Raw genomic sequence first — 13,038 nt, 5'->3', positions numbered from 1 at the left:
CGTTAACACTAGATTTACCGAGTTTTTATTCTCTGCTGAGAGTCCCAAGGTGTTTGTCACCCCTGCTGTGATTTTCGCAGGTCTTCAGCCCCATCCTCCTCCTGCTTTTGTTGTGCAAACACACCCATTACCTGTGAGGCCTGGCGCATTTGCATTTTTTACTCAGAGTAGCTCAAATCCAAGGCAGGCTAAACCTCTGTGTGTGACATGGAAACCTTCACAAAAGTCTGCCATATCTATACCAAATATCCCACACGCTGACTGACCTGCAAATATGAAAGACGCACATTCACAAAATATATGGAAACACAAGTCTGTGTTATTTATAAAACAAATTGAGTGAAAATAGAATGAAAAGTTGCTAATAGAATGAAATGAATAAAATGAAAACATGCTAACACTTCAGTCTCCAATGCATGTTTGTATATAAATGTCATAAGCTGAGTGAAGTCATGGTCCATGGTTTTTGACATGCTCATACACATACAGAATAAAATGTCATTTTATTTTCATTGGCCATCACTGAATTATAACACCAAAAGTGAATTTTGTTTTTGTGTGATCTCTCCAGCTTTGCATGTTTGGCTGTTCATGTAAAAATTGATGTATCCGTGCCTCAGTTCCAGGTTCATCTCTTCGTCATCTTTCTGCCTTTTGTCTCAGTGGTTACTGTCCCACACAGTCTGTCTATCTTTCAAAGTCTGTGTTTGCAGCGTTTGAAAACCCAGTGACCATCATCCCTGTATTTGGCAATGGAGTTCCTTGGCTAGAAGAATCGGAAACAATCTTCTTTTTCCTTTCCACCCTGTAGATGCTTTGTACAGAACGTAGGCATTCACCGCCACCAAGTCCAGCATGTTGTAAAACACAGCTACTGGCCACTTGCTTGTTGCTGCTCGTACTGAATACATGCGCGCCATTCTAAACACTGACGTGGAGAATTCCTCTCCCTGTGCAGTGTCCTTTGCCAATGGAGGAAGTTCACGGCAAACGTTATTCACCATGCCCAGTAAAGTGAAGCAGTCTGTGTGACAGTGACAGTGAGGTGAAGAAATTGTCCATTGTGACATTTCTCCCGTCATCCAGAAATGACTCCATCAGACTCATGACCACGTTCTCTGCCAGCCTTCACCAAGAACTGTGCTGAAAGTTTCACTCCAGGAGAACACATGAACATAGATGTACAGCTGTTCTCGACCAAGGTTCATTGTCCATGCAGTATATTTACATTTACATTTACAGGATTTGGCAGACGCCCTTAGCCAGAGCGACTTACATAAGTGCTTTGAGACTCTGCAATGAATTTCCGATGCTAGCTCAATAAGGACCCCAGCTACGAATACTATCTCTGAGAACGCCATTGAGTAGTGCAGAATTTTTATTTTATTTTATTTTTTTAAAACACACACCAGAAAAAGAGTCGAGTAAGAATATAGAAGTTCTACGTCAGGTATTTCTGAAAAAGAAAAGTTTTGAGTCGTCGCTTGAAGACATTCAAGGATTCAGCTGTTCGGACATCTAGGGGGAGTTCATTCCATCAATTAGGTGCCAGGACAGAGAAGAACCGAGATGCGTGTCTTCCTTGTGCCTTGAGGGGAGGTGGGACCAGTCGAGCAGTGCTGGAGGATCGGAGAGATCGTGGTGCAGAGCGGGGTGTGATGAGGTCCTTTAGGTAGGATGGTGCCAGAGAATTTTTGGCTTTGTATGCGAGCATCAGTGTTTTGAATCTGATGCGTGCAGCTACAGGAAGCCAGTGGAGGGAGCGCAGCAAAGGAGTGGTGTGGGAGAACTTGGGAAGGATGAAAACAAGACGAGCAGCTGCATTCTGAATCAGTTGGAGGGGACGGATGGCGCTCAGTGGTAAACCCGCTAGAAGCGAGTTGCAGTAGTCAAGGCGTGAGATGACGAGGGACTGGACGAGTATCTGGGTAGCCTGGGTGGAAAGAAATGGACGTATCCTCCTGATGTTAAAGAGGAGAAAACCGACAAGAGCGAGAAAGACTGGTGATATGTGAGGAAAATGACAACCGATCATCTATGGTAACTCCAAGGTTTCTAGCAGAAACCGAAGGACGGATCAGGGAGTTGTCAAAGGAGATCGCAAGGTCCTGGAGGGGGGATGAGTCAGCCGGGATGTAAAGCAACTCAGTTTTACTAGTTTTGAGTTTTAGCTGGTGAGTGGTCATCCAAGATGAGATGTCTGCCAAGCATGTAGAGATCTTAGTGGAGACATGAGTGTCTGAGGGAGGGAAGGAGAGGATGAGTTGAGTGTCATCGGCATAGCAGTGGTAGGAGAAGCCATGTGAGGATATAACTTCGCCAAGAGATTTAGTGTAGAGGGAGAATAGGAGAGGGCCAAGAACCGAGCCCTGAGGGACACCGGTGGAAAGACAACGTGGAGTAGATGTGGATCCATTCCATGTCACTTGGTATATCGCATCCAAGCCGGACAAATTTGGGATCAAGTTCTGGATGGCCACGGATTTGGAGACCAAATACGTCTGCAACGTGTCCCCTAACTTGGGAAAGGACCCCAGTCACCAGAAAAGGGAGAGGCTGGCAGAGAACATGGTCATGAGTCTGATGGAGCCATTTCTGGATGACGGGAGAAATGTCACAACGGACAATTTCTTCACCTCACTGGCACTGTCACACAGACTGCTTCAGCGCAAAACAACACTACTGAGCACAGGGAATAAAGTTTGGTATGAACTTCCTCCAATTTCAAAGGACACTGCACAGCAAGAGGAATTCTCCGCGTCAGTGCTTAGAAGTGGCAGTGTCTCCTTGACAATTTATGCACCTAAAAAAACAAGATTGTGTGTGTTCTGAGTTCCTTGGACCAAGATGTGGCGATCTGTGAAGGCAGAAAGAGGAAACCCAACACGATAACAGACTATAACCACATGAAGGTATGTGAATGTGTGTATAATTTTACATCAGTGCTACAATGTTTTCTGATATGTACTATACAGGCCTATATAGAAAGAAGGTAGAAAAAAAGCAAATACACTCATGACTCTCTCTCTCTCTGCTGTTATAGTGTGGTGTAAATGTGTTGGACCAAATGGCGCGCATGTATTCCGTAAGAGCAGCAACATGCAGGTGGCCAGTAGCTGTATTTTACAACATGCTGGACCTGGTGGTGGCAAATTCCTACGTTCTGTACAAGGCATGTACAGGGTGGGAAGGCAAAAGAAGATTATTTTTGAGTCATCTAGCCAAGGAACTCCATTGCCAATTTATGCCACAAAAGGCTATGGGGACAGAGGAAGGCTGCTGCTGTGCCAGGACTTGTATGGACAACTCAGTGTCAGGTACAGGAGAACTGCAACAGAAACCGCAGCAGGTTTACCAGTGCAAAGTGTTACAAATTCACTTGCGCCAAATGCAGGGATGATGGTCACTGGGTCTGCAAACACTGCAAAGTTTGAAACACTCAATTTTTTTTATAAATAAAACAGACTTGTGCTTCCATATATTTTGTGAATGTGTGTCTTTCATATTTGCAGGTCAGTCAGCATGTGGGATATTTGGTATAGATATGGCAGACTTTTGTGAAGGTTTCCATGTCACACACAGAGGTTTAGCCTGCCTTGGATTTTAGCTGCTCTGAGTAAAAAAATGCAAATGTGCCAGGCCTCACAGGTAATGGGTGTGTTTGCACAACAAAAGCAGGAGGACAATGGCCCAAGAAACTCTCAGCAGGGATGCTAGTAGGTGTTAGGCCCAGGGAATTTACGCAAATTTGCGTAGATTTGGCAGTTCTAGTGTTAAATCAGCCAACTATCCCCGGATCCCAGGTGTGCGTGGAGCCGATCACGGTGCATGCCAAATATCCCGTGGAGGAAAAAAAAACTTGCGGCAGGCAAAAAAGGGAAAAAATTTATCTAAACTATCGGTAAATCTTTCACAAATTACAAGACGATTTAGTCCATGATTACCTCCGTGTTGCCATTATTAGCCAGCTAGCTACCCAGATGAGTGAAGGCGCCCTACCGTTATCATCCCTGCCCGGCCGGTAGTTAGCGAGCTAGGGGTAGGTAGGGTTAGCGACTGTTTGGCTAACTTTTGGACTCGCTCCTATATTAAGTCAATGTCGACGTATAAAAAAAACGCCTACGCCGCTGCAGTAGAAACTGCTCCGCTTCGGCGCGTCCCCCGCTGTCCGATCGAGCGATGAAGCGGACGCAGGTGACTCTTCGGCCGGTCCCTAACGGTGACAGTCACGAGCCCCTTCGGGGACCCCGCACTAACACGCCACCCGCACTCATCTGTCACGCTCACACTAGCTGCTCGTCCGAATGCGCAGCATCAACACGTCTTCGTAGACCCTGCTGCTCCCTGTACCTGCGTGCTTTTAAATGAATGATAAAAAAATACGCTGTCTTTTATATTCCCCTGCTGTCTGTTTCGTAACCTATCATAGATAACATTTAAATAATGAAGATATCCATCCTCTGATTACTGCATTTTGACTTGCAGTCTGTCTGTGACGTGGTCTCCTTAGACAGCCAGCCGGCCAGCTTCCCAATACCCCATGGTTATGACTGCTCGGAAGCGTCGCACTCTGGCAGCAAGAAATCAACCCGCACTCTTACGCACCAAACTGGTAGCAAAAAAAAACAACCCCACTGGGAACCAGTTTTTTTTTTGTGGGGGGGTGGGGTTAAATAGCGAGAAGGCGTTGATTGTCAGCCTTATTCACCAATAACAAGAAGCGACATATCTTCTAACTATGCAGCTCGGATAGTGTCTACCAATGGAAAAACCGAATACATGGGGTGGAGCGTCAAATACCATATATGGTGTACAGTCCAAGGTCTCGATTACGTGCAGTATTCAAGAGTGACGGAGGAGACCACCCTCCTACTGAGAATGCAGCAACTGTTTCTTTGCCTCTTGTAATCTAAGTCAAGTTAAACTTTCTGTTGAGATTGACAGATATCATGAGCTACATAAACATATGCGCAACACATGTGCCTTCTAGTTAATGGTCTGCTAGACTTTCACTCACATAAAAGGTCGTTCCTGCATCGGTGTTTAAGTCAAGCATTACATAATACGGATTTTTTTCCGATTTTGCGCGCATAAATAACAGTCTAATCTAACGTATACATTTTTTGCAATTACGACATAACACATTCTGTTAGGCTACATATATTTAAATTAATAAAATACAGAGGTTATAGGCAGATGTTAACATAGGTACTGACAGCCAACAACTATCTATTTTTTTTAAATCGCATTCGCTGGAGATAAACATTTTATGACATTGTAATGGTGAACAATACGAAAAAAAAAGATACAAACTATTGTTATATAGATTAAAAATAACAAGACTGTTTAAAAAAGAAGGTCCCATCAAAAATCAAGTGGCATAAACGCCGAAGATGGTGTTGACAGCAATGACAATCTTAGAAGGTATTCCTGTGGCAAAGACTATGTGCAACTCTGCTCTTTAAAACGGACGCATACTGTGTGTCAAATGGGCTCCTGACTAACTAAACAGCATAATATTTACGTATCGTAGAGATCGGTAAGCAAAGTCTGCATGATTCCCTGCTTTTCTTATCTGCAAACATATTTTTCTACCTAATTATCTAAAAAGGCGCTGTCCAGCAGATGGTTGTTTACTACCGTCGTTAAAATCATTAGAAAGATATTACTAGTTTTTAACTTAGATTAATATTATTAATAAACTGAGAAGAATTTCGAAACTTAATATTTATAAAATACGTAGATAGCCTAATAATATATCCATATCATTTATTAAAAAATTAAAAATAATACATGTATTGAAGATAGAATTCACATAAAATAATTTAATTGTCTAACAAAAATTACGTAGATAGATAAAGTCTTGCATTTAACATCTCGCTGTCATGCTTTAAACACAAGGCGGTTGTTCCACGAAGCAGGATTTCTCTGGTAGTCATGATTGTCCAATAAGAGTTTAGGTATGGAGCATTCCTATTGGACAATCATGGCATCTACTTTACAATTAACTCAGTCAACTGAGAAATCCTACTTCGTGGAACACCCCCCAGAAATGACATCAGAAGGATTTCTAAATCTATACACTGGTACAACATATATAAATAATTAATAGAAACTAATTACGTTCTGAGTTTCTTGAGAAGAGATTTATAAATAAGGTGGCGACCCCTAGGGGAGAGTGTAGGTATGGATTGCAACACGGACGAGAGCATATGCTCACTGAGAAATAATACATGCGGTACCACTTTGTGTTTTATATTGTTAACATATTCCAGCATCTAAATAATTAATAACATTTATTGAATGTCAGCGCTTTTATATATCTGTTTAATCGAAAGTGTCACCAAATTGTTTGCATAGGCATACTACAATAGTCCATTCGGGGAAGTGATGTTGCCTGGAAACATGGACGCGGTTACCAAAGGCAACTGTCATCGATGTTAATAGTGTAGCTTTACAAAAATGCTCTCCAAATCTAGAACATGGGCGAACAAATGCAATAAAGTAAAGATTAAAATAGACTCATCACAATATAAAAATTTGTTGTTTGACAGTTAACCCGTTAATGACATTCCCCATTTTGATGGTTTAAAAGAAGTCAACAAAACATCTATTCAAATGTTTACTTAGCTGCTTAACTTTTTTCTGTTACTTATTACAGTCTGTAGGTTTCACAATATACAGAGCCGTATGCTTTGGGCAGTTCAGTGTTACAGATTATAAACGGGAGGGCTGATGGTGAGGAAAAAAGAAAGTGAACTTTCCAGGGTTTATGGAAAATAACAAAATTTAAAAAGAGATAAAAGGCAGATAAACTTCACTGTACAAACAACTAGGCCTACATGAAATAACCAATGAGTTAAACGATAAGTTATGACGCATATTATTAACAAACTGGAACGCCAAGTTCCTGCGGACAAAAGGGCGTTTTTTTTTATAACATTGCAAGCTTCGCCGTTACTAAGACGCATTGAACTGCTGCCGTCTATAATTACCCACTTCTGAGGCTGTCATTTCTTATTAGCGCCTGCTGTACAGTAAACGGCACAGTTCCTCTTATTCCTTACATTCTGTAAAGCACAACAGTTTTACTGTATTTAGATATAGTTGCTTTTTATTGTAGATCTCCCGAGTATCCAATATTTAGGTTCTTCATATGGATCGCTTAAAACAGGTATGCTTCCGAGATTTCCACTTTGCAAATATTTCTAAATTGTTTTGTGAACCTTAATAGATTTATTGTTGATGCAGATATGACCGAATAATCTCCGTGTTTACAGGGCTTGCAGCTGGAAGATGACTCAGTACATAAAATGAGCCAGACAAGGGGACTGCCCAGTTTGCCCCCTTTGTCTCAAACTGATACAGCGGGGCCTTCTGAACTCTATCAGGTGAAATCCGCTTATTCAACTCGCTAACGCGATCTTATGATCTTAAATGGGTTAATTTGGGCTTCGGTTGTATTTTGAGGAAGTTACATGTTTTATTTAGCGGGTGTTTGATGTTTTGCGATCCCATATGGGACCACAGCTGAAAGCAGCCCCTTCTCTTGTTCCCTTATAGATTGTTCTCCGTCACAGTAAGTACCCACCCATCCTTCAGGACACATGCTGGACACTGGCGGTACCCTACAAAGAGCAGCGCTACCACCGCACTCCTAGCGAATCCATTGGGAATAATTACAGCCCAGCTGCTAGATACCTAAAAATCCATCACATGCGTCGAAAGTCACAGGTGCCTGCTGAAGACTCCCCAGAAGCACCTGCCACCCGTATCCTTATCAGCTCAGTACTGTTTATAAAATGACTGTGCTGCTGAAATACCTTGAATATAAAAGCTTTTAGATTCAAGAGCAGCTTTGCTGCGGTCCATTTGTAAATGTGCGCCTTACGACCGACTAATGATGCATAGTTCAGGTCCACAAAGTAAAAATCTAGACCAGGATTTTGTTTCAGCCAACCAGTTGCATATTCTGTGACTGTGACTCTTTATGCTAAACTGTTTGGTTGAAACAAAACCTCGGACTGGATTTTTACTTTGTGGCCCTGAACTTTCCACCTCTGCGAGGTACCGTCTCCCTCTTGGCTTGTGCTTTTTTGGATTAGCAATTATGGAGGATGAATGGGGGGGGGATGTTCTCCACCACATTTGGATACATGCGTACCATATTGCAGGTAAAAGACTGAGAATAATAAGCAAGTAGATCTCTCCTTAGCCCAGTCACCAGTAACCAGAGTGGTGTCTCCTGTTCTGAAAAAGGGAAAACTCATGCCAAAGATCAGGTAAACTACCTTTTAAGGATATTCCAAAAATATTACAGGACAGGCCTATTTGAAAGTTAATGAATAAAGTAACTGAAAATGTAACACAATAAAAAGCTTGTGTCATTGGAATGCATCTATTTATGCACCACCCAGTGGTAGCGCACAAAAAACATTAGAGCACCTCCTAAAGCAGTTTTTCTCAAACTAGGACTCAGGGAGCCCCAGGCAGTCCACGTTTTTGCTCTCTCCCAACTCAAAGAGAGCGAAATCATGGACCATTTAGGAGTCCCTGAGGACTGGTTTGAGAAACACTGTCCTAAACTCGCATTTTGACTTCATTTGGCCTACAGGAATCCCGTTTTTCAATCTTCACACTCAGCTGGGATTGCAATGGCTTCCAGTAGCCGCCCCATGACACCCATCCAGCAGCTGGATATTATTCGAAGCCAGGAGATGCGTCTGTCAAGAGCAGGGGAAGAGCCATCAGACAGGGACCTGGAAGTACTGAAAGTGGACCATAAAAGCGTAACAAGCATGCTAGTATTTAAGATCCCTTCTGTCGTTTAATTTGCTCCTCATTTGTTACAGAGATACATGTATTACATCACCAATGGAGTTAAGGGTCACATGCTGGCTGCCCAGCCTCCGCAGCAGGTCGAGAACATCTTAGAACTGCTTCGTGACTGTTCCCAAAACAGTGAAGACTTTCAGAAGCTACAGTCGCAGCTTTTAGAGGAAGTACAGAAAAGCTACCGTTTCAGTTTAAGGAAAAGCATCGGTGAGAAGTTGTGGTGCACCTTAATTGGATCATAACTGATTGTAATTGCAATTTACATTTTTAAAGTCAACTCAGGTTGCTGCCATTGGAGATTTTCTTGATTTCACTTTATGCTTTCTGAAATGTTTATATTTGAATGTTTTTAAGTGGTAAATCTGTTTTCATTACGATCCAAGGCGAAGGCCTTTTCTTCATGTAGTCTGTTTTCTCGGCTTTAGTGGATTACATCTTGAGAGATCCACTGGAAAGGAAGCGCTTGTTCATCTCCAGGACCCCGCGGCCGTTCCCAGTGAGGGTGATCCGTGGGCCGGTTCCCTGGAGCAGAGCTTACAGGGAAGCTCACAGCTGGCAGGAGCAGCACCTCTTCACTGTCAACCCAATGATGCTGCATCTGCAGGAGCTGTGGATGGGCAGGTGAGAGTTCCACCATCTACTGCTGCACGTGTTGGTTTGGGGATGGGTACTTTTTACACTGACCCTGGACTTTCAGTTTAAACGGTCAGTTTTTACTTAGTTGGCTTAGTGATTTGCAGCTGTTTCTGCATTTAAGGTTTCATTTGTTTGCTTGTTTATTTTTGCTTATATTCTATAAGTATATTAATGCTTAAATGGCAATATGGTCTGAATTTTGTAATAACATTTCAAGGTGCCTAAAAACCAGCTTTATAAAAGGATAAAGGTAGAACTTCTACAAGTAATATTTTAAATGGTGCATATTATGTCAATATGTAACAAATAAAAATGAGATTGTTTTTATTAATTCTCATGTTTCATATCTAGTATGTTTATGTTTTTACACTGCTGTTGAGAATTGCAGCTGTTTTTAAGACTTATAGCTAAATGCCCCTACGTATCAGTTTATTTCTGAAAGTTCACAGCTAGCCAATAAGCAGTGAGTCTGAGCCTCTGTTTTGCTCTGTGCAGTTTTGCTTCTCTGAGGTTTGTAAGGTCGGAGGACCTTCTTTCTGCCAACCTCCCACTGCTCCCTGAAGACTTTGCCGCTGAGCTTCAGAGGCAGTGCCGAACAGCCAGGGATGCCCTGCTCAACACGTGAGCGACAGCGTCACTCGTCAGCAAATGCATCAGATCATTTCATCCCATGTTGGCATGATTGTGTTTGACACACATGTTGCATGATGGGACTTCGTTTCTATTAAGCAGATTCACATCAGTGGTTATAAAATTTACAAATATGTATTTTTTAATGCGATGATCTGGATGTCATCCCCCATACAGATGGCTGCCCAGATGTGCCTCTCTCTTTATCACTCATAAAGACTGCTGGCTCGCGCTGGTGCCCCCTAGTGAAATGGAGGCCCCAGTGTCCGCCCAGGAGTTCTTCTCCTGCGCAGCTGCCCTCATGTCTCAGCAGCTGCGCAGCCTGGTCATCGCCTCCTTGCAGGAGCTGCTGGCCTTCTTCTTGCTGCACCAGGCACGTCTGTATGCTCTCCTATAACCGCTTTTGATTGTTCTTAGCCACCCCTCCCACCCAGCGTATAGGAGGAGAGATGGCACGCTGTCTTTACAGTATTTACCCAAACATCTGCGCATTTCAGCATCAGCTGTAGCCTGTCTTCTTAATGCATAATGTGAGGGCCTCACTGAGAGACCTCCCCCGGCCGGCACTGTGGCAACGACTGAAACGTGTCACTGATGCCGCCTGCCAGGGGGGGAATGACTTCGGCAAGGACTGTGATCATCTGAGCTTCACGCGGCCACAGCTGCTGACCATACATGTGAAGGTTGAGGAGCCTCACATTGTGTTCCAGCCCTGCTTGCAAGACTATTGGGAGATCATTCACACAGGCTTCATGGAGGTCATCAGGAGCGCGGAGGGTCTGTCCAGGGTACTATGCCTTCTCACTCCATCATTGCACAGCCTAGTCTTTCAGTCTGGAAAAAGGTTTCAGCTGATATTTAGGTATTAGCTTGTTAACAATTTCTAAATATCTAAACTGCAATTAACACAATTATTATTGTGTTAATAGCAGTTTAGATATTTAAAAATAGATTTTTCACCAATGCCTTTTCCGCGTTTTGGTGGTATCTTATTGTTGTTTATTTTTAAAAACTGATCCTATTTATATTTATTTTCTTTATATGCTTATTTTAATTCCTTAAAGTAGTTAAGCATTTCAGTCTGTAAAGCATTTCATAACCCTGTGGTTAAAACAGTGCTATATTGATTGATTGATTGATTGATTATGTGATATAACTTTCTGAAAGCTATTGAATCAGTTGTATATGAAGTTTAGAATTCTTTATTTTTGACCTTTAATCTGGACACTTATCCCCACTCAAGCAGTCATTATGAATAGATGGACTAGCAGAGGGGTCTGTGTTGTGACATTCGGACACAGGTGGAATGTGAGCTGTTTCCCGAGATCCAGACACCCAACATGACTCTCCGCGCAGTCAGGCCAGATGAGCTGCTGGTCTCTGAGCTGGTCAGCAGAACCATGGAGGTCTTCCAGAAGAACACAGAAGGACCCAAACGGTACTGCACTTCAGAAATATTCAATAAGAGCTTCCATGACGTATTACAGCTAGAACTCTTCACTACGACAATGTCACTGTGCCTATATAGATTTCAGTGATATCAGGTCTGTGAATAATTAATCACTCAGCCTTCTAATCATTGAGTGTATATGTTCCTCTCATCCAGGGCATTTACAGAGAGCATTTTAAAGAATGTTGTTTATCTCCTAAAACCATGTATTACTTTACTACCAGTCTTATTACCTTTCAATCGGCAGGTATTTGAGTGTATATGACAAATTCAGCAGTCTGCTTAACAGCAGTGCTAATCAAGACGTCGATTTCTTCCTTAAAGACAAGCATTCTCTTGAAGTTTTCACTCAGGTATGCTTTCTGACCCAGGAGGATTACAACCTGAAAGAACAGAACATCATTTAATTATCTTAATGTAATTCTGAAGTACAGCAGTGTGTTGTAAACTGTGGGTAAATTCTCTGGGTCACAGAAAATTAAAAGCATTCAGCAGCTGTGTGAAGAAATCACCGGTCTGTGCAGCACTACCCCACTGGCTGCATTCAGCCTGGATGCCTCCGGCGTTAATGAGGAACTTTGCAGTCGCGCTGAGAGGCTGAAAGAAAAGCTGATCATGTTCAAAGTGGAGGAGAACAGAGCGCTCAGCAAAAGGTAAGGGCGTCCCTCCATTCTGCTGTACCTGTAGCATTAGTGTAATAAGTGTAATTTCTCACAATAGAACCCAGAATAGCTTGAATTTAATTAAATAGCTTTTATCCAAAGCGACAGACAATTAATAAAGCAGGGTCTGCTAACCCCTGGAGTAATTGGGATTAAGGGCCTTGCTCTAGAGCTCATTGGTGAAATCACTCTGCCAGACATGGGATTTGAACCAGTCACCTTCTAATGAGGGGCACACATTCCTAACCCATAGAGCCAAACGCAGACCCCCAATATATACACACTCTATTTGATGAATGCCATATATACTACTCTTCAAAAGATAGGGGTTTTCCATGAAAACAGAGATGAAATGAGTTTGAATAGGAAGTATAGCTAAATAATAGGAGTATAACGGTACATGTATTGGTACCGAAAATTTTCTGGACGGGTCTTTCGGTTCGGTACACATATGTGCAGAATGAATGCAGCAAACGCAGAACCATTGTGTGTTTGTATGACTCCCCAAGCAACATTCGGAAAGGGGCGGATGAAGCTGCGACACTATATGTGCACGAACATCCCAGTGTGAAGCTGGACGTTGTTCATGTGAATCAAGAACAGCACAAGAATTTTTTTAATGCTGCACCATAGTGGATATTTATTTTGTTATGCTTTGTATTTTTCGAGACACTATTTATGTTGCACCATTCTAATATGAAGCCGAAGACTGCTAATATGAATACAGTACAGATCAAGTGCAGTTAATTTTCTAAATGTGCACCTTAATGGATATTTATTTTATTTTATTTATAGGAGAGAATATTTGTTTTGATTTACTTTTGA

At 42.3% G+C, this 13,038-nt stretch overlaps 1 protein-coding gene across 1 annotated transcript in view; it reads left to right on the top strand.

The window, feature by feature from the left end:
• Positions 1–7,052: 7,052 nt before the first annotated feature.
• Positions 7,053–13,038, top strand: part of dnah3 (dynein axonemal heavy chain 3) — a 36,770-nt gene continuing 30,784 nt past the window's right edge. The window contains exons 1-13 of the mRNA XM_049012812.1: positions 7,053–7,174; positions 7,281–7,391; positions 7,564–7,771; positions 8,228–8,282; positions 8,615–8,765; positions 8,853–9,042; positions 9,261–9,456; positions 9,967–10,092; positions 10,279–10,474; positions 10,710–10,889; positions 11,403–11,539; positions 11,799–11,904; positions 12,026–12,204. Coding sequence (XP_048868769.1) covers positions 7,157–7,174; positions 7,281–7,391; positions 7,564–7,771; positions 8,228–8,282; positions 8,615–8,765; positions 8,853–9,042; positions 9,261–9,456; positions 9,967–10,092; positions 10,279–10,474; positions 10,710–10,889; positions 11,403–11,539; positions 11,799–11,904; positions 12,026–12,204 — 1,853 coding nt within the window. The 5' untranslated portion in view covers positions 7,053–7,156. The remainder of the gene's footprint in view (positions 7,175–7,280; positions 7,392–7,563; positions 7,772–8,227; positions 8,283–8,614; positions 8,766–8,852; positions 9,043–9,260; positions 9,457–9,966; positions 10,093–10,278; positions 10,475–10,709; positions 10,890–11,402; positions 11,540–11,798; positions 11,905–12,025; positions 12,205–13,038) is intronic.

Source organism: Brienomyrus brachyistius, chromosome 5 (assembly GCF_023856365.1).
Source record: "Brienomyrus brachyistius isolate T26 chromosome 5, BBRACH_0.4, whole genome shotgun sequence".
Lineage (NCBI taxonomy): Eukaryota > Metazoa > Chordata > Actinopteri > Osteoglossiformes > Mormyridae > Brienomyrus > Brienomyrus brachyistius.
This window is presented reverse-complemented; position numbering and strand designations above follow the sequence as displayed.